The sequence below is a fragment of the Onychomys torridus genome, chromosome X, assembly GCF_903995425.1.
Source record: "Onychomys torridus chromosome X, mOncTor1.1, whole genome shotgun sequence".
NCBI classification, from domain to species: Eukaryota; Metazoa; Chordata; class Mammalia; order Rodentia; family Cricetidae; genus Onychomys; species Onychomys torridus.
Genome location: NC_050466.1, coordinates 62,813,177 through 62,835,520, shown reverse-complemented (window position 1 = coordinate 62,835,520; position 22,344 = coordinate 62,813,177). Strand labels below are relative to the sequence as shown.

The 22,344-nt window shown below is 39.0% G+C and overlaps 1 protein-coding gene across 2 annotated transcripts in view; it reads right to left on the bottom strand.

Moving 5' to 3' along the window:
• The window catches only part of Cdkl5 (cyclin dependent kinase like 5), a 174,940-nt gene that overhangs the window by 63,263 nt on the left and 89,333 nt on the right, over positions 1-22,344 (bottom strand). For both annotated transcript variants that reach the window (XM_036173941.1, XM_036173940.1), the window contains one exon: positions 2,295-2,340. In XM_036173941.1, the coding sequence (XP_036029834.1) occupies positions 2,295-2,340 (46 nt within the window). The remainder of the gene's footprint in view (positions 1-2,294; positions 2,341-22,344) is intronic.

The window sequence follows — 22,344 nt, the reverse complement described above, 5'->3', positions numbered from 1 at the left end:
AGTTTTACACAAATTTTTTTGGGTTCATATAATCTTAACAGGACAGTAGGACATTATTATAATCTTTTAAAGCTACTAGAAGGTGGTATATATTCTCAAAAACACTTCCTGCATATCATCAGTTAGAGACTATTTAGAAACATTCATGTGAATGGCAGTCAGACCAACCACAGGCCCCATTTCAATTTAAGTTTAATATTACTTTTATAGAATTGTTTCACTTATGTTCTCAAAGATTTGGAAATGTTTGATTTAGAATAATATGAATTTTCATAGTAACTAATAAAAAGAATGGTTGAGGTCTACTAGATAATGAGAACAATATTATCAGAGCACTCATTTTTTATTATAACAGACCTGGTTGAAATTTAGATAATGAAAGAAATTTTGAATTATAATAGTTTACAAAGGAGATCAATAGACAACTTCATCTATATGAAAGTATTTATATATAACTCACACTCCAAAAGAGTTGGTCACCAGACATGTATCATTTCTTTCTATTAAGTAAGATAGTCTTCTTGCTAGAGGAACAGGGTAAAGAGACAGAAGACAGTACTATACCTCTCAAGGTTTTAAGCAAGCTTAGGTTACATGAGACCTTATGCCAAATTTTGTTTGAAGATCTCATGAAAATTATTACTTTTCAGCTTGCCAATGTGACCTTAAAGGTAAACACAGTCAGAAGTCTGCATACACATGCAAGGGTGGTGCTTTGACCTTCTGTTGCAATCACTTTTTTTTTAAGATTTATTTATTTATTATGTATACAGCATGTATGACTGCAGGCCAGAAGAGGGCACCAGATCTCATTACAGATGGTTGTGAGCCACCATGTGGTTGCTGGGAATTGAACTCAGGACCCCTGGGAGAGCAGTCAGTGCTCTTAACCTCTGAGCCATCTCTCTAGTCCACAATCACTTTTGGTATATCACTGGTCATCATTTGTCTGTGCCTCACTTGTCATTAGTCTAAAGACTGCTCAATGAGCCTATTTCCAATGGTCTCACAGTGGGTTAGCCAGGGCAACTGCTTACATTAGATCATAGGCACATAGGCACATAGTTCCAAGCAGACTGTATCCCAGAATAAGCTAAAAAGCATTTCCCAGTGCCTTCCTTTAAGATTGTCCTCACAAATGGCTGCACAGGGCCCTGGGTAATATGCATGTGCTCTACATAAGTAGCACATCGTAGTTCAGTTACATCAAATTCTGTGGAAGCTATTCTAGACAGGTTTATGTTAGCAAGCTCTCTTTGTTATTTCCTGCTTTCTCAGTATCTGAGGTGAGGGTGATATAGAAGCTGGTGTGTTAAAGTGTTTGGTTAATGTGCACCAATGAAGCCAGGCTATGCTGTCTATCTTCAGGCTTCACATTAGATACAGAGGCTGATGCTGATGCCTTTTACTGCTTTTTCATATGGTGGGTTGCAACTTGATGTCACAATGCACTACTTTTTAAGATTTTTACACAAACCAGGGAAAGCAGAACACAGTACCCCATTAACACAAGACTTTGTGAGACTTTTGCTTCATTATAGTATAGTATGTGTATGGGAACTAGCCTAGGATTTAGAAAGTATTTTGACTGGGGTCTCTGTACTAAGAACCATGAAAACCTGCTGCCTAAAGCTCCTCAAAAGCCATGTAGACTTTCACTTACCAGTCTGTCTGGGTAAGAGTTAACGGCTAAGGTTTCAAAACTAATGCACTAGTAAAATATTAATAAAGTTTTATTTGAAACTTTCTTGCCCAGCAGAGAATTTTAATACTCCATTTGAAGCAGTCTAGAAGTGTGTTCAAGACCACCAAATATGGTATTTCTTATTGAAAATCTTTCATTCTCTCAACAAATGGCTCTAAATATAAAAACCTCCCATCTCTGTCCCGCCTCTCACTTATCCCTGTATCTCTTGCAGTGACTAGGAGTTGGAGAACACAGTGACCAAATGCCCAATCTTTCACAGCACTCACTACTCGTGGGAACTACAGATGCATTTGCTTTTCATCATCTTTTCTATTGTAAGCTACATAGATTACATGGAAACATAAAGTCAAATAGAAGTCTATCTAGCCTTTGGAGCAAAAATTCCACCCTTGATTATAAATTCAAATAGATATTCTAATATCATGAGGCATGGTGTATCTCAAAGTAAAGCATGATAATAAATAAGTTATGCTCCCTCCCTGGGGTTATGATTTTAAAATCACAGGGCTAGGGTCAAACCAACTAAACCCCACCTGTCTCACATTTTATTTACAAAAAAATTACAGAAGTAAAAATGCATATATACCTTCGCTGTCCTTGAATTTCTTGATTGCCACAATTTCATGTGTTTCCTGAAAAGGAAAAAGAAGCAGAGGGAAAATTATTCTCCAATCCCAACTGGGGATCCCAATTATCTGGGGATAGCAGAGAAACAACACAGACCACCATCTCTATCTACCATTTCTTTGTTTCAAAATCCTCTCTTATCACCCTGGAGACATTGCCAAGGATGGAGAAGAAAGGGAGTGAAAAAGAACAGACACTGCCATGATATGCATGAAACATAAATCTGAACCGCCAATGTCTTCAAAAGTACAGGCTGTAAACGAAATAAAACAAAGACAACATCCAGAACTATTCATATAACAGTTTGGTATATCTTCTTCAGTATGTTTTCTCAACTTGGAATATTATGCTTGGAATTGTATGCTTTGTTACATATTGTTGTGTACGTCACTTCGTATTGTATAAGTAACATTTATACCTGTTGGTAAATAACTGTTTAAAGCTCCATTTGTAATAGACTTAAATAATTTTAATAATTTAAATAATATTTAAACAGTGTATCAATGAACATCCACCAACAGGAGCATCTTCATTTCCAGAGCAAATGCTGTAGTGATATAGATGGTTCAAAGGTCATGAATGCTAAAGGTGCCTAAAACATACTGCCATGCTGACATACCCAAACACACGACTTTCACAGTTCCCCTGAGCAGTAGGTAATATCCAGTTCATGACCAGTGCCAAAACATCATATCATTACTTAAAAGAATATTTTTTAATTCAATGATGATATCAGATAAGGTTTTTTAGAATTTTAATTTCATTTGGTTATTTATTGGGGGTTGGCTATGCATGCCACAGTGCAAGTGCAGAGGTCAGAGAACAATTGATGAGGGCTAGTTCTCTATTTCCATCATGGAAGCCCCAAGGATCAAACTCAGGTTGTTCAGTTTGGCAACAAGTATCTTTACCCACTAGGCCATCTTTCTGGCTCTGACTAGAGAAGTTTTCTATTACCCAGTAAAGAAAATGAAGTCTAACAGGGTTGCTATTATTTATTTATTTATTTGTTTGTTTATTTATACAGATTCATAGATGAAAACTTGTTGCCAAACTGAACTACTTAAGGTTATTATTGTAGAGTATAATACAAGATCAAATTTGAAATAACTGGCCTTTGTAATTTATGTGCATCATTTTTGTGCTCCAAGTCCTTGCTTGAACATGGTTATCTATTCATATTTATGCATTTTGATATTTTAATGATTTCATTCCTTAAATCTTTATCCAATTATAATTTATTTTAGCAAATGAGAAAGTGAACAGTTTCAGATTTAATATAATTTCTAAATGTTGAATCAATTTTCCCAATCCCCTTTAGTGATGATTTGTAACTATTATATCTTAGCATCCTTATAAACACATTCTAGAGTTACTTTCAGAACTTTCTTGCTTCTGACCTATGTATTATTATGCCATAACCACTTTAAATTACTGGTACCTTAAACTTTACACTAATCTGGAGTTCTAGATCCTGGTTTTCTTGTCACTTGGCTGAATCAAACTAAGAACAGGTTTTGGCTGTTAAACATAACATAACTATATGCATACAGGCTATTCTGTCAACTTTACTTATACATTCAGGGGCTTCACCATTTACTAAAAGTCCTTTATTCCAATTGTTTTCATATATTAAAATGCTTGATTTGAATCAGTTTTTGTTCCATCATAAATGTATCTCTGAATAGTTTTCTAAGGCACTACCCTGTTTTCCTAGCATGTGAACACCCTCACGCATGCAGCAAGTGGGCAGGTACAGAATTTATGGAAAGGCTTGAGATGCAGCTTAGTGGTAGAAGGCATGCTTAGCATGTATGAGAATAAAAAGAAAAATGTGAGAAAGGAAGGAAGGAAGGAAGGGAGGATTAATTAATTTGGGGGAAGGGAATCTTGTATTCTTACAGATTTTCTGTATGCTTGTAGCAAAACCCTGGAACACTCCCATCACAAATCTATATGCTTATTAAGAATGAAATGTCTTACAAGAAATCCATATAGTAGCTATTTTTTTCAAGAGGAAAAAAATTAAAGGGTTTAAAAGAAGGCTTGCTCATCTGGGGAGATAGCCTAGTTGGTAAAGGGCATTGCCACTGATATTAAAAAGTAAGGTGTGGGGCTGGAGAGATGGCTCAGAGGTTAAGAGCACATCTTGCTCTTCCAGAGGTCCTGAGTTCAATTCCCAGCAACTACATGGTGGCTCACAACCATCTGTAATGAGATCTGGCGCCCTCTTCTGTCCTGCAGGGATATGTGCAGACAGAACACTGTATACATAATAATAAATAAATAAATCTTTTTAAAAAAAAAAAAAAAAGAGTTGGGCATTTAGCTCAGTGGTAGAGTGCTTGCCTAGCAAGTGCAAGGCCTTGGGTTCGATCCTCAGCTCAAAAAAAAAAGAAAGAAAGAAAAGAAAAAGGAAGGTGTGGTCGCATGAACTTGTAAACTCAGCAGCAGGGAGGTGGAGACAGGCATATCCCGGAGGCCAGCCTAGCCTACTTGATGAGCTCCATGCCAAGGAGAGACCCTCTCTAACATAAACAAGGTGGATGACACCTGATGTTATCACCTGGCCTCCTTCCATATGTGAGCATCTCCCCGTCCCACAGAGGTCTGCTGGTTTCTAACATAGATTAAACTGACAGCACAGGGGAAAGAATGCCATGATGGTCTCTGGTTTTTAGAAAAGAAGTCTCTGTCCAATGTGGGTTTTGTTCTAAAGTAGATAACTTATTTTTTTATACCCAGATTCTCTTAGGTCATTTCTTTTCCTTGAAATAAAAGAAAAATTTGAAATCATCTGCCTATATTCTAGAAGAAATCCATGTGTTTGTGTTCTGAACTAATATCTGAAAAGTACTGATGTTCGGAAGATTTCCTTCTAATAACCTTAAATATTGTTTCTATTCCAATTTTTGTAGTAATTTCCACTATAAACCTTATATCTTTGGGTGTACCTTTCATAACTGCTTCATGTGTTTTGTTCAGTATTATATCACGGATACCTACTGTATCAGGCCCATAGTAAGATATTTGATATTTAGTGACCACTCAATGAGTGAATTATTCAAATGCAATCAGTGTTGTTCTTCATATGTTCCATTTGAGGTCTCTGCACCTTCCCCTATGTCAGTCAAGTCCTGAATTTGTTGCCAAGGTTCAGTTTGTTCTCCACTAGATAGGGCAAATCTCCACTGTTCCCTTTCAGGTGACCAAGGAGATGTCTTGACTTCATCTGCTTGTTATACAGAAATCCTTTTCAAGACTAGGTGTTGCTTTTAAATCTCAACATTTTATCTTGACTCCCTTTTTCATAGTCCTCCTCTACCCACATACCATTTTTAACCTCATATTTATTACTGAGATGAAAAGAAATTCAACACAACTGGCACCTGGCAGCAAACTGGGTAGATGGACTTTACAGTCACCTGAACTTCAAATAAAGATGGATGTACTCAGAGCCTGATTTCAAAACTGATGCCCAACAAACTCCCTCCTCACTGGGCTTGGCTAGTTTGAACTTATACTGTCTTGGAAGAGTTCTCTGAACAAGAAGCCAAATGAACACATGCCATGTGCTCTTTCCTGTATAGGCTCTAGAGCACATTACCTTGGTATTAGTGGCTCCCACACTTCTCTGTGGATGTTACATGTCTTTCTCAAGCCATCTCTATTTCTTGCCTTACTTTATGTATTTGGGGCACATTAGTCTCTGAAATGATCTGAGAATATAGATGTTAAATGGGCTACTGGGAAACTGAGAACTCCAGTTGCTTGGTGAGATGGCTGCCTGCTGGCCAGCCATTTTTAAACATAGATGCAGGTCTTTTCCTGCTCCCTTTGGCTATTTTTTGCCTCAGCTGTTTTCAGAGAGCGTAATAAATAACATGACATTCAAGACTGCTTTTCAATCTACTCTTGCTAATGAAATTCTCCCTAGAGTTTGTCACCAATCTTTGAATTTTTTTAATTTACAGGACTATTAAAAGTTTCTGTTTTTCTTTTAAAATATCTTCATGGGTTCTTAATGGAGAGGCAGAGGTGACATGCCAATCATTATTACTACTTGTTCCACTATCCTGGGATGGTATACATGATAGAGGTGTGGGCAAGGAAGGAAATACATGAAAATGACCAAAGAACTTATGTTTTAAATTCAGTTTATTCCCTCCAGCATGCCATTGCCCCCACAACGTCTGCAACAGAATGTCACCAGCTGTAGTTAGCAAGATAGACATAATCTGTTTCTTATTTCAGTGTCCTGCTTTATTTTTAAAATGAGGCACTTCAAAGCAGACATTTTAAGCAGTAAACTGAGAATGAGATAAAATATATCCACAATTCATTAATGTAATTCCATATCCCATCCTTTATTCTACCTCAAAATTGAACTTAAGATTACTTTGGAATGCAAAAAAACGAAAGACAAGCTAATTTTTAGATAAAGGTTTCTAGATTATACTATCTCTATATTGAGGCATTTAATGTTTCTTAGAATAAGTTTTCTTCAGTGAAAGGGAAAAAGTCAAGCAGAGTGTGGTGCCACAGGCTTGTAATTTCAGAATCAAGGACTTCAGAGGCAGGAGTCTGCAGACCAATCTGGCTTACATGAGACTGTCTCAAAAGAGAAAAAAGGCAGGGAAGGGGGAGGGGGTGAGAAAATGAAAAACGTATGTAATGAGTAGTGACTAGCAGAAAAATATCTGGGAGGCCTACAGTTATTCTTGCATCGAGATCTCAACTCCATTCAAAAAACAAACAAGCCTCCAGTCATATTGGACAGAGAGACTAGTGACTAGAATTCACTGCTGTCGCTGAGTGTCTAAAGCTTTCTAGGTTAAAATATGCAGTATGCAGCATGATACAACAGGAGAAAGAAACCACTGATCATGTCTTAGTCCACTAGTCAGGGATTAAGCTACTTCAAAGGTTATACTCAATAATTAATTTTCCAATTATTCTCTGCAGAAGCCCTTTCTTAGGAGAAATGCTTTTCTTCATCCAAATATGAGGAATATAATTTGATAACCAAGGTATTTTAAGTCATTCTACATTTCATATACAAAGATCTCCAACAGTCTGTGTTCACACATTCACATACCCATTCACTAGAAACAAAACCTTACAGTCATAGACATACTTACTTTATTGACCAGTATGGGAATTGAAAAGGCAAATTTACTTAATATTTTAAAGGCAGGATCTCATGTAGCCAAGGCTAGCCTTGAACTCCTGATCATCCTGCCTTTACCTCTCAAATTATGGAATTGATTATAAATGTGTACCATAACACAAGGCCAAGATAAGCATTATTTTTGATTACCATTTTTAATAATTTTTTGTGTCAGGTCCCATGCTAAATATGTCCCACAAATTATTTCATGCAATCCTCAAATCACTACTCTGAGGATCTTGTCCTGCCCACTTTATAGATGAGGATGCTGAACAAATGAGAAAACAAATAATGACACATAAGCATGAAGAGGCCATTCTGAAACCCGTAACTATATATGCTAACCTAAAGCAGAGACATAAGAATGAGTCTCATGGTATAAAAGTATAAGCTAAGAGTGCCAAGAACACAGCTAAGAGATAGAAGAAATGAGAGTTCAAATCCAACTGATTCTGGATGTCATTTCACAAGCATGGTAGTGCTACAATGCTTTTTCAAACAATAAATGAACATGTGTTGTAAGAAAGAGTAAGTTTTAACACACACACACACACACACACACACACACACACACACACACACACAGTGCACCTACCATTTACCAAGGAGGATCATTATTTCAATCCCATGTTTTTGTGAAATGCATCTTAGCACTAACAAATATTTCCAGATAGTTTTTCAATCATAGCTGTTATTATCTATATTAAAGTAGTTCTATTAAAATATATTTCTATTAAACTAATTATACAAATACTTCATTATTTCCATCATTATTCTTTCATCATTATTATTTGTGATAACCTCAAAAAACAACTTAGACTGAAATTGTGTTTTATATAATGAGTAAAATTATAAAATGGAAGTAACTGAAGCATGAGACAAATTCCACAGCAGGTAGACTACATGTGTAATGTCTCTTCCACAGAGATACAAAATATTATCCATGATATACAATTATAAAAGCTAGAGTATGTAACACGAATCTTAAATGGTCTTTTAAATTAAAAAAAAAAAAAACAGAGCCAGGTATTGGGGTGAACGCTAAAAGATTGGGGTGATCAGAGAAGCAGAACAAGCCACAGTCAACCTCACCTCGCCAACTCCTCAGCTGATCCTGTTTCCACAAATCCTCAGACTGAAAGCCCCTGAGTCCTCACCTGGAAGGAATCTCAGCTGAACTCTTAAAAGCCTCAAGTTCCTGGTCCTCACACTTTATATACCTTTCTACTTCCTGCCATCAGTTCCTGGGATTAAAGGTGTGTGCCACCATGCCTGGCTGTTTCCAGTGTGGCCTTGAACTCACAGAGGTCCAGAAAGCTCTCTGCCACCTGAGTGATAGGATTAAAGGTGTGTGTGCCCCCACTGTCTGGCCTCTGTGTCTAATCTCATGGCTGTTCTGTTCTCTGACCCCAGAGAAGTTTATTAGGGTGCACAATATATCAACAACAAGAGTATGTGACCTGTATTAAATTACTATCATAGTTTGTTTAAATGAAAAGCTGGATTTACCACCAAGTTTAAGAACTTGAGACTAACTCAGGAAGGGAACAGTTGAGCACAGGCAGGAGGGAAGACATCTGAATGTATCAGTTAACAAATGCCTGCTGGGTCTCTCATACCCGTGTTTGACATGATGGAGTAAATGAAGCTGGCTCGTGTACACAGAAGCTTCTAACATGCTGTTCAACAGTGCATGAGACTTAGTTGAAATTGCATAAAAGAAGTTGAAAAATGCAACAGATGTTGTATGACATAGACCACAGGAGCTGAAACAGGTTAATCATGCAAATGTACAGAAAGAAATGTATACTCCTTTCAGATTTGGCAGGTGATCACATCTTGGGCTTTTTTGTTTTTCATTTCACCCTTGCTTTTTGAAATTTGAAACATCACGAATTTAACTTCATTCATTCCCAATTACCTATTTTCAGAGGTAGTTTTTTAAGCAAAACAAAACGTTTTGTTATTCATTTATTTATTGTGGTGGTGGTGGTGGAGGTGGTAGTGGTGGAGGTGGAGGTTTAGGTGGAGGTGGTAGTGGTGGAGGTGGAGGTTTAGGTGGAGGTGGTAGTGGTGGAGGTGGTAGTGGTGGAGGTGGAGGTTTAGGTGGAGGTGGTGGAGGTTTAGGTGGAGGTGGTAGTGGTGGAGGTGGAGGTTTAGGTGGAGGTGGTGGAGGTTTAGGTGGAGGTAGAGGTAGTGGTGGTGATGTGGTGTAGGTGTAGGTGTAGGTGGTGGTGGTGGTGGTGGTGGTGGTGGTGGTGGTGGTGGTGGTGGAGGTTTAGGTGTAGATGGTGGAGGAGGTGGAGGAGCTGGTTTTGGTGGAGGTGGAGGTAGGTGGTGGAGGCGGTGGTGGAGGTGGTAGTGGTGGAGGTGGAGGTTTAGGTGTAGGTGGTGGTAGAGGTAGTGGTGGTAGTGGTGGTATGGTTTAGGTGTAGGTGGTGATGATGGTAGAGGTAGTGGAGGAGGTGGTGGAGGTGATGGTGGTGGTGGAGGAGGTGGTGGTGGAGGTGGAGGTGTAAGTGTCCAAATCAATTTAACTAACAACTACCATTTACACCAAAAGCCAGCAAAATTGCTAGTAAGGCTCACGTTGTTTAGACATTACCATAAGAATCATTGGTATAAACTTGGAACTACTCTCAATTCAAATTTATTAATATGCCAAGAGTAATTTCAGAAAAACTTTAATATTTAGTAAGGAATATAAGAAAAAAATCAATGTATTTATTAGTTAGTGCTCATACTCTAAAATGAGCATAGTCTTATGAAAATATTAATACTTTTTAACAACATATAACCAAAATAGATATGAATAATAGTGTCCATGTTTTTCTTGGGTTGTTTAGTTTTTCTTTTCTTTTTGACCCCTGCACAAAAGTTCTCATGTAGCCCAAGAAGGCCTCAAACATGCTGTGTAGCTGAAAATAACTTTGAACTTCTGACCCTCCTGCCTCTACCTCCAAAGTGCAAGCATCATCAATCGATATGTACCACTACACTGCATTTTGTGTACACCACATGTGTGCAGTGCCTATGGATGCCCCAAGAAGGCATCAGATCACCTGAAACTGGAGTTATATACAGTTGTGAGCCACCATGTGGATACTGGTAACTGAACCTAGGTCCTCTGCAAGAGCAAGTGCTCTTAACTATTAAGCTATTTCTCTAGCCCCCACTTTTTTTTTAAAAGACAGGATCTGTTCCAGAATTGAAACTCATCAATTTGGCTGGGTTGACTGGCCAATGAGCTTCAGGGATAAAACTGTCTATGCGCCCTAAGCCTACCCCCAGTGCTGAGGTTACAGGCACAGTCACTAAGCCCTTCATTTTTATGTACATTCTGAGGACCCAAACTCAGATCTTCATGACTGCACATCAGGTACCATATCAACTGATCAACTAAGCCATCTCCACATCCCCACACCCATGCTCTTTTTTAATGAGATGAAACCCAGAGCTCTGTGCATGCTAAACAAGTACTCTACCAAACGAATCACTTCTCAAACTGAGAAATGGCATCTTAAAGTGACACTTTCTCCAGAGAAAAACTCTTCAAACCAAGTCAGTGATACAATTCCTATGTAACAAATTCTATTTTTTCTTTTAGTTCCATAAAACTTAGAATACCTTCCCCCCCTCAATAAGCCATATAGGCCCTCCATGAATATTTAGTTGAGACATAAAATGGGAGTACAAAAGTATAATTTATTCAGACAGAATGCCTAATCATTCTCAATGTTCCTCTACTAAACTTGGGCCTGTTTCCAATTCCAAATCTCAGTGAATACTAGCCAGAAACTTAGGATCCCTCTTTCCATCTCCTACATCTGCACCTCCAAATACATCTAGTTTATCATCAAGTGACAGTGGCTTATATCATTCCAATCTTTAAACAGCATTCTCACTCTCCCGTGTTTACCCCCAGCAACCAGAACCTTGTCTGAAAAAAGAAATCCAATTTAATGATGTCTCCCTTAAAATGCTCCCCAACCTCCACTAACTTAAAAACTTTACTGTGCTGAAATGTGGTGATATTTTATTTGTATGTTAATAAATAAAGTTTGCCTGGAGATCAGAGGAAATAGCAAGCCGTTTTAAGTTAACACAAAAGTCAGGCAGTGGTAGCACACGCCCTAAATCCTATCACTCAGCAGGCAGGGTCTCTGTGTGTTCAAGGCCACACTAGGGAACAGAGGCAACTGTGATGACACACACCTTTAATCCCAGTACCAACCAGAGACTTGGAGGTCTGGACAGATGGACAGTGACAAGGAAGTGAGGTAGCTGGGCTAAGAGCCAATGAGAACAGCAAGGCAATAAAGGCCTGAGTAGACAGGAAGTAGTACACTTTGGAAGCTGCAGTGTGGTGAGGTAAGGTTGGCTGGTGGCTATTCCTATTTCCCTGATCTCTAAGGCTTTCCCCTCTATATTTGGCACCGTGTTTTTTATTTAATAAGACCGCTTAGAAATTCATCAACACTTTATCAACCGCTGCCCCCTCCCCCGGGTGGGCAAGACCATTCAGTGATCAGAACATGAGACAACCCTTGATTCTCCTTTCTCTGGTCTCATGTGCTTGCCAAGGTGTAGCCATTTTTGACCCACTTTCCCACTACCTGGCTGTTCTTGCTCAACCCCATTCAAGTTCTCATGCATGTTTCACAGCCTTTAGAAAGTCTAAAACCCAGGTGTTCTCTTGGAACACACCTTTTATTCATCGCCCATATGAAATGTTCACTTTTACAGGTTTCTAGTACACCATCAAGGCCTGATTCTTCATTAGCGCAATTTTCTAAGTGATAAATGACTACATGACTCTTCTTAACAGACATTCAGTAACAGGCAAATATTGAAGGACTGCAAACATTTAACTGTACTGAGTGTATTGAAAACACAGATCCTAAGGACCCAGGTCATTCTTCTTACTGGGTCTCATTTTCTAGTTTAATGAAGAAATTCTTTTTCCTGCAATAATTAGAAAAGAAAAAGAAAAGAGCTATGTCTAGGCATGCAAGGAAAGGCAAACTAAGAACACTAAAGAAATATACATAGTTCTGGATTGGTTTTCTCTTTTCTTTTCTTTTCTTTCTCTCTCTCTCCCTCCCTTCCTCCCTTCCTTCCTTCCTTCTTTCTTCCTTTTCTTGTTAGTGCTGATGATCAAACCCAGGGCCTTGAACACACTAAATAATTTCCCTACCACTGAGTCATTTCTGCCTTTGTTTGTATTGGTTTTTAAGACACAGTACTGCCTAGGAAACACAGGAGGACAGATCTGTTCTTCTGGCCTTTAGAAGGTTTCAAAAAAATGAAGATAATTCAAAGAGACATACTGTAGGATCCTTGGCCCTCACCAGAAGTCCTTTAGAGGGCAGGAATTTAAATTAGCTCTGGAAGTGAAGAACAAAGTGATACTGGCTCGGTAAATGCCTCCTTTGCTACTTGACTGCCCTGAGCTCCTGAAGGTCTTTCAGTGCACTTCAAAACTGCCATTGCTTTCCTCTGTCAATACTGCTTCCACATCAGGGCTCTGAAATGGCTGAATGTGCTATGTTGCCAATATATCAGGTTTACTATTTAAAAATTATCACTCAAAGCCTGGCGGTGGTGGCACACGCCTTTAATCCCAGCACTCAGGAGGCAGAGGCAGGCCTGGTCTACAGAGCGAGTTCCAAACAGCTAGAGCAACACAATGAGACTGCTTTAAAATAAAAAAGAAAATCATAAATTAAGACTTTTGGCTGGGCATGGTGGCTTATGCCTTTAATCCCAGCACCCAGGAGACAACGACAGGCAGATCTCCGAGTCTGAGGCCAGCCGAGTCTACAGAGTGAGTTTCAGGACAGTCAGGGCTATGCAGAGAAACCCTGTCTCCATACAACCCCTCCAAAATTTATTATTCAATGATGTACAATTAAGCAATAATAAAAACGGTTCTTTTTTTGGGCCAGTGAGCTGCCTTCGTGGGTAAAGGTGCTTGCTACACAAGCCTAGGGTGGGAGTTCAATCCTCATGTAAAAGTGAAGTGAGACAACTAATTCCACAAAGTGGCTCTTTCACCTTCACACAAGCACCATAGCACACAAGCACCATAGCACACAAGCACCATAGCACACAAGCACCCCTCCATATAGTCCCACACAAATAAAAAAAGTTTAAATATTGTTTTAAAGACAGGGTCTCTCCCACAGCCAAGCATTTGGCCAAGATCCTGGAGTTCAGTTGAAGAGAGGGAGGAAGGATTCTAAGATCAAGGGGGTCAGAATCATAATGGAATAAACCACAGAGACAGCTGATCCGAGCTAGTGGGAACTCATGGACTCTGGACTGACAGCTTGAGAGCCTGCATTGGACCAAACTAGGCCCTCTGAATGTGGGTAAAAGTTGCATGGCTTGATGTGTTTGTGGGTCCCCTGGCAATGGGACCAGGACTTATCCTTGGTACATGAACTGGCTTTTTAGAGCCCATTCTCTATGGTGTGATGCCTTACTCAGCCTTGATGCAAGGAGGAAGGGCTAGGTCTGGCCCCAACCTGGTATGCCAGCCTGTGTTGACTACCCAAGGAAGAGGGGATGGGGTTGAGATGGAAGTAGGTGGGGGGGAGCATAAGAAGGGGATGGAGGAGGAACAGGGGTCAGTATGTAAAAAGAAAGAAAAAAAATTTTAAATAAAAGAGCCTGCAAAATAAATGAATGAATGAATGAATGAATGAATGATTAAATAAATAAATAAATAAATAAATAAATAAATGAATAAATAAATAAATAAATAAATAGGCAGGGTCTCTCTATATATCCCTGACTGTCCTGGAACTTGCTATATAGATCAGGCTGTCCTGGGACTCATGGATCTACCTGCCTCTGCCTCTAAAGTTCTGGGATTAAAGGCATACACCACCATATCAGAATTCATTTTTTTAAAAGATTTTTACTCCTGGAGCTCTGCCTGGTGCTTGGCTGTGGATCTCTGCATCTGCTTCCATCAGTTACTGAATGAAGGCTCTAGGGTATTCACTGATCTGATTACTGGGGTGAGCAAGGGGCATCAAAATCATGATGAGGAAACCTACAGAGACAACCAAACCAAACTAGTGGGAACTCATGCAATTTAGACAAACACCTTTGGAGCCTCAATGGGACTGGACTAGGCCCTCTGCACAAGTGAGACAGTTATGTAGCTTGATCTGCTTAAGGGGTCCCCTGGCAGTAGGATCAGAATCCATCCCTGGTACATGAGCTGGCTTTTGGAGCCCATTACCTATGGTGGGACACCTTGAACAGCCTTGAAGCAGGGGGAGGGGCTTGGACCTGCCTCAGCTGAATGTACCAGGCTCTGCTGGCTCCTCATGGGAGGCCTTACCTTCTTCTAGGAGGGAATGGGGGGTAGGTTGTTGAGGGGGAGGCTGAAGGGATGGGAAGAGAGAAGAGGAGGATCTGTGATTGGCATGTAAAATGAATAAAAATATTTCTTAATAAAAAAAGGTTTTCTTCCACAGTCACCTGTATTCTAGTGTGTGGCAGAGTTGTGCAATTTGCTTTAGTCTGGCAAAATGAAAAGCACAGAACTACTGATATCACTACTGAGACATTACCAATATTAGAACAGTCTTAAGATTGCTAGCTGGCCAATAGTTACAGGGCTTATGTAGTATGGCATCTCTAAGTCCTTGGAATATTGGGCATCTTGTAGTACTTAGAATGAAGTTGAACTATTTTTACTTCTACAATAAATATCAAAGTTTCTGAAAAAAAAGGTTGATATTTAAGTGCCAAAAATATCAGAATGAAACACATAAAACATAAAAAAAGTCTTAGACTGCTTAATTGAAAGATGCACACAAACTCACACACAAAGGAAGCTGCTGTGAGCACTTCTGCCTTGACCTAGTGGACCAGACACTGCCTGGTAATGTCGAAGGATGATGTAAGGAGACATGTTTACAGGGAAACAATGCACTACAAACAGACTCACCTTGTCCTGTATAAAATAAGTAGACATGTCTTTTTTGTTGTTTTCATTGGCTGGGAATGAAACTTGGAACTTTTTGCAAGCTAGGCAAGTGCACTACCACTGAGCTACACCCACAGCCCTAATGGGTATGCTTTTGTATGTAGATTGCTACTCAAAAAAGTAGGTGTAAGATGGATGACTTAGGATTGGAGAGAGATGCAGCTCATTGGTAGAGTGCTTCCCCAGCATGTACAAGGCTCTAGGTTCAATTTCTAGCACTATGAAAACAAACAAACAAACAAACAAACAAAAATTAAAGTTTAAAAAGAATTCATCAAATAGCTACAGATTAGGGTAAACTTACTAATTTATGGTTATATAGAGAAAGTAAATAATAAAATGTTCAAAAACTGCAAATCTAGCTATCAAGATGAAAAATAAGATACATAAACAATTTTCACTAACCACCCCTCCTCCCCACACACACACATAGAAAAGAGCATCTCTTTAAATAGAAAGGGAGAGAGACAAGGTAGGTATACTCCCAGCCGGTCAGGAGGCTGAGGAGGAAGGATTGACAGTTTGAAGTCAGCCTGAGAACCATAGCAAGATCCCATCTGAGAAGAATAGTGATGAAGAGAAACAAAGAATCTAGCTCTATATTAAAAGATTGTGTAAAATGAAATACAGTTGATCTCCATACAATCCACACCTTTATACACTATATACAGATGTCTTCAAACAATCTTCTATATAGAAAATAGAGACTTTGGTAGTGGCAAATGAATAAAACTTTCAGAGACTACGAGGTAGTGATGCCTGTCAGGCTGCCTTTAGTTAAGTGGTATTAACCACCTCTGCTTGTACAGCAGTTATCACACAATTGTGCGATATTTCATTGCACCCTTATTTTATAATAATGAGGAGGTAATGGCACAGCCATATCTGAATGGAATGGCAGAAGTCATAAAGCCAGCATAGCTGCTTGACAAGGATCCAGCAGAGCTGACTGAGCTGCATGATGGCTGCCATGTCACCTTTGGTTTTCATCTCCACCTGTTACATACTTGGGACATTTTTAATATTTGTACAATTTGAGGATGTTGGATTGATGGAAAATGCCTTATGAATCATTTATGCCTTCTTCCAGGAATGCTGCTTCTAAGCTTACCCAGGAAAGTCCTGAACATACTATCCCCCCCACACACATACTTTGAGGGAGATATCCTTATCTACTTGAAGGCCTTCCTTACACCTTGGAGGTTGTGACACATAAAGAAGAAGCCAGAGGTCTCTTCATGAGGCTTTGAGACATTCTTGAAACATCTATCCCTGTACTTATATAGGAACAAGATATTCAAAACAAAGTAAAATTAAAAAGATCAACAAGATTCAGTGGACTAGCAGAATTGTCACAGTTCAGATTACAAGCCTCTTCCCACTGTACACTCAGACAATTACATGGCATATAACTCTGCCCTACATAGAGACATATTGATAAATAAAGTATGGAATGGAAAGATGATAAAAACATAAGGCCTCCCCCTCTCTTAGAAGTTAGCTCATGCAGAGCCATTATGAAATATGACCAAGGAACAACAGAATGTTAGGATTAGACGTATAGACAAATTCTATAAAGATATAAATGTGAACATTGATTGTATTATGCCAGAATTTGAGTAATTACTGCATCAGCTTTAGCCTGAGGATTTTTCCTGGGCACTCTAAGCACTAAGAGTTAAAATACATTGCGTGAGACATGGCAAAATGCCCAGGGTGGTTAAAGATTTTGTTTTGGTCTAATGTCCTTGAAGCAACCAAAGCAACCAGCCTGAGCACAGGCTGTCATATGTCTCTAGATTCTCAAAAATTGGATTTGGGGGTTAATGAGTAAGAATGATAATTCAGTTTATTAATGATGTCAAAACTTGAGAAAAAATGATTGGAAATGATAACTGTTCTGTCATAGTTTATTAATGATGACTAAAAGATGAACAAAAGAAAGTGAAACACATGTCCAAAACCAAAAATGATATGATCTATGTTTTGGAACAACATGAATGTATCCCTGCTAACTAAATTCTGTATAAATAAACACTCTATCTGCTAGTCAGTCAGGCTGCAAGATTCTCCCAACCACCATGGCCTGGCTCACTTCCTTTTCCCGCCAAGTCCTTACACCCTCAGCAGGACCCATCCACCACCAGGGAATGGCTCCTAGCAAGGTAATGAGAAAATGAAAGTCCCATTTCTAGTGATCAAATAATTGAAACCAAGTTGGCATTAATTAGGCAATCCCAACACAGGCAGTCTACAACCTCAATCAAACAATCACCAGACTTAAACAACATTCAATTGTGATGGGTGAATACAAGATTTAAATTTAAATGCAGAATATATTTATTTCATCAAAGATTTCCTTGTTGTGGCAGCAACAGTAGCTTATAACACACTAAATCCAAGTTGTACCAAGAAAATGTATTTTTTTTCAATTTTCTGTAAGTAATTTAAGTTGACTTTTTAAAGTACATGCCTTACCTTGAACTTGCATGGCTTATACTTTATAGAGACCTTCAGGTAAATGCTCAGATTTTTCAGATCTTTCTCCCTGCTTCTACCAAGACAGGAGCTTGGTTATATGGAGAGTGTGAGGTAGAAGAAACTCACTGTAGTAAGGCAGGGGCTCTCTGCTCTCTAAGAAGGTTCTTTTTGGGAATTGAATCCCTGAACCTTCTGTTGAGCCCCAAGGGATACGTATCAACTCTGGAGAGCTCTCTTAGCTCAGGGCATGGGAGTTTGGCCAGTTGATTAAGCTCCTTCTTAGCTTTGTTGGTGCTAAAGACATCTAGACTGTAGTCTCATTTACATCTACCCTTGGTCACCAAATGCTATGCTGTTATCAGCCTGTGCCTCAAACACAACTTCCCCACTGATGGTGCCACTGGCTTTCAACCCAGTTACGTGAGATGGTGGTTTTTTGAGATCCTTAGAAACTGCTCTCAGCTAAAGGAAGCCTCTCTCCACTTAACTACACTAGACATTTTTTTTTTCTGCTGTTGCTGCCCCAGCTGTGATGAGGTAACCTTGGAGAGAGCACTTTCCAAGAGGGGGATGAGAGATAAACTTCCTTTGCTTTTGGCAATAACTTCAAAACATCCATTTTTCTGAAGTTGGGAATGTTGGAAACGTCAGCTAGCATATACTGACCTACTCTAACTTGCCCTCTTCTTTCTACATCATTTCATCATTTGAAAGGACAATTTTTCACTCCTCCTTTAATTTTCGAAGGAAATTCTCCTAGAAAGTAGCATCCATGCTTCTCTCCCCTCCCTACTCCCTCTCTCTCCTAGGGCTATGATAAAAAGCAAAGTTCAGGAGAGAAATTCCAATATATTGACTGTCTTAGTTAGGGTTTCTATTGTTGTGAAGAGACACCATGACCATGACAACTCTTATAATGGAAAACATTATTGGGGCTGGCTTACAGTTCAGAGGTTTAGTCCATTATCATGGTGAGAAGCAAAGCAGCAGGCAGGCAGACATGGTGCTAGAGAAGGAGCTGCCACATGTTGATCCGCAGGCAACAAGAAATAGACTAACACACTGGAGCAAAAGAGACCTCAAAGCCTGCCCCCACAGTGACACACTCCTCCAACAAGGCCATACCCACTCCAACAAAGCCACACCTCCTAAAAGTGCCATTCCCTTTAGGGGTCATTTTCTTTCAAACCACCACATTGACCATGGATATAATAGGGGGTATTTGAAAATTACTATACTTAATTCCTTTGAAATCTTAAAATTATGGACAGATGACCAACATGAAAAATACATGATACTTGGGCCTGGAGAGATGACTCAGTGGTTAAGAGCTCATGCTGTTCTTGCAAAGGACCCAAGGTTGCTTCACAATTTCCTGTAACTCCAGCTCCAGGGTATTTGGATGCTCTCTCCTGACCTCTGTGGGCACTGTACTTATATGCATATTTTACATAGACAGGTACACATACATACACACAATTTAAAATAATGAAAATATAAAAATGGTCAAAATAAAGAGAAAACGTTATTTCTCTGTTAAACTAGTAAGAATAGCTTTCTTCAGATTCCTTTAAAAGGGGCACTGACTGTCTGACTTCCTTGGGATGCTTCTCCTGTGCATTGTGTAGGTAACACTGAAGTCTTAATATTTGCAGCTATGTAGATAAACAATGTATAGAACACTAGCAATAGCAAAGGTAGCTAGTATGCAGCAAGTGGCTGACTATTTCTGAGGGAATACAACAACAACAAAAAATATACAGGGGTACCCACACATTCACACCTTCTGCTGAAGTTAGAGATATTAGAGCAAAACAGCAAAATAGCTACAAATTTACAAATTAACGTCTGTTTTGCAATTGTTCCTCAACACTTGGATAAATCTCTCTCTCTCTCTCTCTCTCTCTCTCTCTCTCTCTCTCTCTCTCTCTCTCTCTCTCTGTGTGTGTGTGTGTGTGTGTGTGTGTGTGTGTGTGTGTGTGTGTGTGATCTATTCAGTTTGGATTTGGGAAAATATCAAACTACCTTAGGTTTATATTCTCCTATAAAAATGACATTATGAATACTAAACTCTCTCTCTCTTTTTTTTTTTTTTTTTTTTGGACCTGAGGATCGAACCCAGGGCCTTGCGCTTGCTAGGCAAGCACTCTTCCACTGAGCTAAATCCCCAACCCTGAATACTAAACTCTCTTAAATAAGGCTAACATGTCATTGGTTATTTTTTTCCAATTCATTGGAAATATGGGTGGCTTTGGAGGTCATAGACCTTAGGTGGGAAGCTATTGCTATTGTTCCACAAAATAAACAGAATGTGGCAATGAAATTGTCCTCTAAGCATTATATTTATACCCATAGGTTAGTGCTACCATGAACTCTGGTCAGAGAAGCCCCATCTGCAATGGGCAGTGATAATTGCAGAGACTCGTAAGTGGTCAAAGTAATAAGAACAAAAGACTTAGCCATAAGTGACATCTACAACATCCCCTTCAAGGCTCAAGGAACACAGCAAAAAGAGGGTGGAAATATAAGAGCCAAGTGAAGGAGTAGAATGAGGTGAAAGCTGTCTTTGGGGCACAACAATGCAGTTGAACTCTTGACCTCACAATGAGCTAACTCCTCTAACTCCTAAAACTTCAGGGGGGTAGAGTGATTGCTCAGTAGTTAAGAACACTTGCTGCTCTTACAGAGGACCCAGGTCCGATTTCCAGCACTCACATGGTGGCTCACTTCCATTTCCAGGCCCCATGTTCTCTTCTGATCCCCTCAGGTCCCTTCTGATCTCCTCAGGTACCAGCACTCATGTGGACATAAAAACATGCAGGCAAAACACTCAAACACATAAAATGCATGCATGCATGCATGCATGCATGCATACATAACATATACATATATACATATACACACACACTTTTCAAAGTGTCTAATTTAGTGAGAACTCTTCATGCCTTATAGTGCATTGTGGAAAATAACTAGAAAATCCCAGCCTTGTGCTCTCTTACCAGAAAAAGTGTACCAAATATAAAGCAATAGACTTGGTATTTTTTAAAAAGTATTTGGTCTTCATATTCAACTCCCCATTATTTTACCTTACATATGAACTACATCATATTAAAGACCTGGAAGATGAACTATTTATCATAATCACACATGGAAGCTTAATGACCTAGTCATGTCATTGTAAGCACTAAAGATAAAAAGAGAAAGACAAATTCCCCGATGTGCCAATACTAACGGAACAACAGTCATCTGTAACTCTTTAGTAGTTCAACAATGTTAGAGAAATAGCCAAATGACACTAAAAATTTGAATCAAATTTTTGTGTCTGGTTATCTAATGCCAAGAATATCACTGAATATAAAGCACTCAACCCAACAGCAAAACAAACAATAATAACACACCCAAACAAATAACTGAATTTTTAAACATGGGCAATAGACTTTGACAGGCATCTCTCAAAAGAAGACACATAAATGGCAAAAGGGAATATGAAAAAATGCTCAACAGCACCACTCCCCAGGGAAATGCCAATCAAAATTACACTGAAAGAGCGGGAGAGATGGCTCAGTGGTTAAGAGTGCTGTAGCCACTTTTCTAGAGAAACCAGGTTTGATTCCCAGGACCCACATGGTGGTTCATAACTGTCCAAAACTCCAGTCCCAGTGGAATCCACTGCCCTCTTCTGGCCTCTAAAGGCACCAGGAATGCACATGGTACATAGATATACATACATACGATCACCAATACACATAAAATAATTTTATAAAATGTAAAAACTACAACGAAATTTTCTCCTTACTCAAGTAAGAATGGTTATCATCAAAAAGCCAAGACATGAAGTGCTAGGGGCGACATGGAGAAAAAGGAAAATATACACAATATTGGTAGAAATGTAAATTAGTATAGAGGCACCATAGAGAACAGAATGAAGATTCCTCAAAAAAATGAAAAACAGACCTTCCACATGGTCTAGCAGCCCCACTACTGGCTACATGTATAAAAGAAATGAAATATAGACATCTGCCCTCTCGTATTTAGTGCAATACTATTCCCAATAGTGAAAAAGAAACTAAAAATGTACATATACATAATAAAATACTATGTAGCCATAAAGAGAAGGAATCTTACCATTTGAGACAACATATAAGGAATTAAAAGTCATTGTGCTAAGTGAAATAAGAGAGGCATAGAAAGTACCATATAATCTCATTCACATTTGGATATAAAACTGTGGACCTTATAGGAAAAAATAATACCAATGAGTAAAATATTAAAAATCCTCTTCAAATATCATTATTAAAAGCCTCAATGAGATTACAAGTTTTTATCTTTTAATGTGCTTCTTCTGCCACA